Source organism: Aulonocara sp. 'chitande type north' Nkhata Bay, linkage group LG11, assembly GCF_057382095.1.
Source record: "Aulonocara sp. 'chitande type north' Nkhata Bay isolate Kocher_YH1m ecotype deep benthic linkage group LG11, A_spYH_male_GT1.1, whole genome shotgun sequence".
Taxonomy (NCBI): Eukaryota; Metazoa; Chordata; class Actinopteri; order Cichliformes; family Cichlidae; genus Aulonocara; species Aulonocara sp. 'chitande type north' Nkhata Bay.
In genome coordinates this window covers 39,248,770-39,253,769 of record NC_141354.1, presented here as the reverse complement: position 1 = coordinate 39,253,769, position 5,000 = coordinate 39,248,770, and the positions used below count along the sequence as shown (strand labels likewise).

The following is a 5,000-nucleotide window of genomic DNA, read 5'->3' as shown; positions in this document are numbered from 1 at the left end:
AAGGTCAGAGGTCAGCAACCACCAGCATCATTCCTCTACTTTAAAAAAAAAATCCCACTGTTTCGGATCATTACAGCCTTAGGACCCTACACCACACAACATGTTCCATCTAAGCCTGAAGCCTGACTCTGTCATCCCCTATGTAGCCGGTGTATCAGAGAAACTCAGAGTTTTCTCCAAGCACGACATCCCAGTGCATTTCAGACCCAGCAACACGCTCAGACACAAACTGGTTCACCCGAAAGACAAAACTCCAAAACACAAACTTAACAATGTGGTGTATGCTGTACAGTGCAGCGAGGAATGCCCAGACCTCTACATCAGAGAGACCAAACAGCCACTTCACAAGCGCATGGCACAACACAGAAGAGCCACCTCCACAGGACAAGACTCAGCAGTTCATCTGCATCTAAAGGTCAAAGGTCACTCTTTCGAGGATGCCAATGTTCACATTTTGGACAGAGAGGACAGATGGTTTGAAAGAGGAGTGAAAGAAGCATCTATGTCCACTGTGAGCGACCATCTTTGAACAGAGGCGGGGTTTACGACACCAACTCTCTGCCATCTATAATCCAGTTTTGAGATCCTTCCCAGACGCCTTAACGCCCACTCACATCCTGGGCCATCTGACCTCAGGAATTCACATGATAGGGTGGGGCCAGGTTTCACAATGAACACACCCGAAACTCTGGCTGATTGGGGCCCACACCCAGTTTCACACCTTGGCTCAGGCGATTAGAGGATCATCAGGGGTCCTTTTGTCCCTCTGTGGGGGGAAACTCCCACTAGGTTTATATCTGGGACTCTCCACCATTTGACCTTAGAACTGAAGAAGCTTCTCGGATGAGAGGTGAAACGTCTTCAAGTAACTTAAAGAAGTCCAGACGCTTTTCTTTCCAAGCTCCTTTGACTACGATGACCGAGAACCTTCACAGACGGATCATTACAGCCTCATTTCTAAAGACACCGAGACGGCTTTACTGAAACTCACTAACGACATGATACAGGTGGTTGTAGCTCAGCAACCTTTGACCCCTTTGATTGTCACACTCTCACTAACTGATCTGGCTGCTCTCAGGAGCCTCTCATCTTAAACTGACAGATGTTTCAGAACTGATGCTAACATCTGTACGTCCTCGTGCTAAGGCATCCCTCAGGGCTCAGTCCGGGTCTGTTTGCATCACACGTGTTAGCCGTGGGCTAGCTGCTATCTGCTCTCTCCTTTCCTCCAGCTCAGTCCCGAGGTTCTCGTGTTCGGCTCTGACGGTTTCTTTAAGGAGGTCGGTCGTTACGTGAACAAACATTTGAAGTGTGCAGTATTTGAAATTTGCCATCCAATCATGTAAAATACCTTTTAGTTCACACTTTTTCTCCCACCTTTATCCCTGTGAGTCAATTTTAAATGTGCCTGTGTTTTTGTCCAAACAACCTCCAACGGTGCAAACCAAACCGCTGCCTCATTCTTGGTTCCCTTCTCTGACTCAGTGAAATTCAGAATTCATTTGAAAATTGCAGTATAAAGTATCGATGTTAAAATAACATTATATAGTTTTTGTTTTCTTTTACCGGGTTGCCGAGGTGTCCTCTCTCTCCTCGGGCTCCATCCCGTCCCGTCACTCCCTGCCGACACAGAAACACAGGAATTCCATTAAGCATGGAAACCCCCCCAATCAGCTCCCTTCCTGAGACGCCCGCTCGTTTCCTCCACGATGAGGACAGAAACTCATCGGTGTCTCTCCATCAGTGAGTCAAATCTGAACCTTTGGATCATTGTCACCAGTGTTGGTCAAGTTACTTGAAAAAAGTAATCAGTAACTAATTACTGATTACTTCCCCAAAAAAGTAATCCTGTTACTTTACTGGTTACTTAGTTACTTTTTAAAAACACGATGTACACCCTGAAGAGGTGATAAATAGATCTTTCAGCCCAATTCTACTTTTTCTGCATAATCCATCATACAAAATGTAATCAGATGGAAAAGTCTCTTTTTAAAACTTGTTTTATTAGTTTTAATCTTTTAATTTTATGCATCAAGCAAACATTTAATTATCTGCAACATTCTCTGACTGGAAGAAATTAGTTTAACATTTAAACCTATTTTCTGCACATTCCAGCACATAAAATAAAATATTTTGTGTGTTTACACTCAGTCTTTCAAATAGATGCAAGTAAAACACAGCAGAAAATAAATAAAGTCAAAGACTCAGCGGTCCTGTTGCTCTATTTTCACCTGTAAAGCAGGAGTGGGGTAGGCGGAGGTTTACCCTGGTGCAGGTGTGCCGCAGCGGTCACATTACGTCGTAGCTACTCGGTGCTTGCTTGGACGTTTAGGGGTTTTTTTCGCTGTAAAAAGAAGTTTTCTTCCCACGCACAGCGGACACTAATGTTTTTGTCACTTTTTATGGAATCAAACTCAAAGTAAGGTCAGTGCTTCCACGCTTTAAACGCTGCACGCTCATACTCTCTCTGCACTCGATATATGATCCACTGTTGATCTGCACACAGCTGTTGTCACGAACGTCACACTCGCTTACGTCCCTGTCGTGAGACATTCTCACAAAAAATCACGGTTTTAGTAACGCAGTAACGCAGCGTTCCTACGGGAAAGTAACGGTTATCTAATTGCCGTTTTTTGCAATAGTAATCCCTTACTTTACTCGTTACTTTAAAAAAGTAATCAGATTACAGTAACGCGTTACTGCCCATCTCTGATTGTCACTGACTCTTCGGGCTGTTTACTAATAATTTTTTATGGTGGCGGTAATATGATCAACATTTGATGCATGATGAAAATGAAAGTTGACCGTCGAGGCAGGAAAAGCAGCGCGGCGACATGCCGGGTGTTGTACTCTCCGTGTTCACTGCCTCTGAGCTTTGAATGGCCGAGGGCCGTTTCAGAGAGCTGTGACGTCTGTGTGAGAGCTCGCCGACTTCATCTGCGCTGCAGCGTTATCAGGATGTTTGCAGCTGCCGGGGAACAAAGGAAGACTTTGGAAAAAGAGGGATCTGCCTCAGATAAATGATGTTTGTGATGGCAGCCGAGCGGAGAGTGAAACTACCCTGACTCAGTGCTGACATATGAGAGCAGTCAGCAGCTGTCTCTGTGGATGGACTGCAGCTGGTAGTCCTGAGCTCAGGAACCAGCTCTCCCAGTGCTGCCGGACCTGGACCACCAACACCAGCTGCAGCCCAACAGTTCAGCATTTCACTGCATATCGGACTGTGTATGACTGTGCATGTGACAAATAACATTTGAATTTGAGCTGGACACCAGAGTCTCTGCAGAGGCAGCCGTTGGCATCGACGACCAGCGTGATGGTTAGCAGAAATGGAACTTTCAAATTAAAAGCCCGGGGTCTGGCGCTTATCTTGCTGAGTGGATGAAAGACTAAAGGAAACGTAGCGGTGTTGATAACACATAAACGATGGTGTGATTTTGCTCATATGAACCTTTTACTTTGGGTTAACAGAGGACGCTGAGCCACCAGCAGCTATGACACAACATAATAATTTATCAAAGGTTTATTAAATATTTCATTGATGTTAAAATAATTATTCAGTAATGTTTAGTTACCAGTTTATTGGGAAAATAAACAAAGGAAGCAGAAATGTGGTGATTCGGTCGTTGGTGTGACTCAGGTTTCCCGTTATCTGTCATCATCCTTCCTGTTTATGCATCGCGATATCTCACGCTACAGATCACAGAGATACCTGACGATGAAGGCGATCAGGATGAAGCTGTGCTATCTGTACGTCAGTACCTGTTCTCCGTCCACTCCGCTCAGCCCGTCCTCTCCGTCTTCGCCCTGCAGCGGTGGAAGAAAAGTCTTCTGTGAGACTTTATCAGGACGTGAGTGTTTGTGCTTCCTCCTACATTCCTGAGTAACTCACCCTTTCTCCTCGCAGCCCTCTGAAGCCCTGCAAACACACAAACGCACACACATCATCAACATCGGCTTCTGGCAGATCTGCTCCGGGACATTTCAGCGGCACTGCTCTACCTTCTGTCCTCTGATTCCCGAGCATCCCTGGACTCCCTGAGGTCCGCTCGGTCCAGGTAAACCTCTCCCGCCCTGCGACACACAGACAGAGTGAGCAGCGACGCAGCAAAAGACGCAGATGATGGTTTATGATTCATGTTTGAGCAGCTGGCAGACAGAGTGACGCTCTTGGTCCGTTTTGACTCACAGAGACGACTTTCACAGATGTTTATCTCTTTATTTAAACGTCTTTTTTGTCCTCAACAACAATTCAAAGTGACGTAGAACTGCAGAGAAAGACTCATAATGGAGACGCTGAAACAACAAATATATTTTCTGTGGCCTTAAGTCCAGCAGCATATCTTCTGAGAGTAACCAGAGACGCTGTTGGTTTGAAGATGATGAGGCATGTGTGCAGATGATGTGTATGAAGGAAATGAAGAAGCACTTACAGCGAGGCCCTCCTCTCCGGGGAAGCCGGGGTGACCCTTCTGCCCAACCGTGCCCTGTTTTTAAAAATACAGGTGACGGTTCAGTGCGAAAAAAGGAGATGAGAAACCTTCAACGGCCAGAAAGACAGACAGCTTCATGCCTCCATGCTTCCTAATGTTCGCCTGCTGCTTCACTAAGTCTGAGTAAGGTTTGAAGAAAACCCCCAGGAAGCATCCAGTTCTCCCCCTTTCCTTTTTTTCCTTCTTCTTTTTCCCCTTTCAAATATTTTCTCTTCTATATACTAATCCATTCCTCTGCCCCCCCCCCCCCCCCCCCCACCTCCCTGTGTAACAGTATATCTTTAACACTGGAATCAAGTCTGCTTCACTTTGAAATATCAACCCGGCCACTTTCTAACTATGAAATCACTGAAAGCGTCTGTTTGGTCTCAGAGCAGTCCGGCCTCTTTAATGCTTCTGGCACAGTCTCTGTTATTCTGTTTGGACTTAAAAGGCGTGAATATTTCAGTTCACCTTTGACCCTGGGGGGCCCCGAGAGCCACGGATGCCTTCATGTCCTGAACATTT

At 45.8% G+C, this 5,000-nt stretch overlaps 1 protein-coding gene across 1 annotated transcript in view; it reads right to left on the bottom strand.

Annotated features, from left to right (window-relative positions):
* Window positions 1-5,000, bottom strand: part of LOC147319843 (uncharacterized) — a 15,447-nt gene that overhangs the window by 9,828 nt on the left and 619 nt on the right. The window contains exons 3-8 of the mRNA XM_086310101.1: window positions 4,947-5,000; window positions 4,434-4,487; window positions 4,003-4,074; window positions 3,893-3,919; window positions 3,763-3,807; window positions 1,567-1,620 (exon numbers count right to left, since the gene is read on the bottom strand). The exon at window positions 4,947-5,000 is cut by the window's right edge and continues 39 nt beyond it. Coding sequence (XP_086166227.1) covers window positions 1,567-1,620; window positions 3,763-3,807; window positions 3,893-3,919; window positions 4,003-4,074; window positions 4,434-4,487; window positions 4,947-5,000 — 306 coding nt within the window. The remainder of the gene's footprint in view (window positions 1-1,566; window positions 1,621-3,762; window positions 3,808-3,892; window positions 3,920-4,002; window positions 4,075-4,433; window positions 4,488-4,946) is intronic.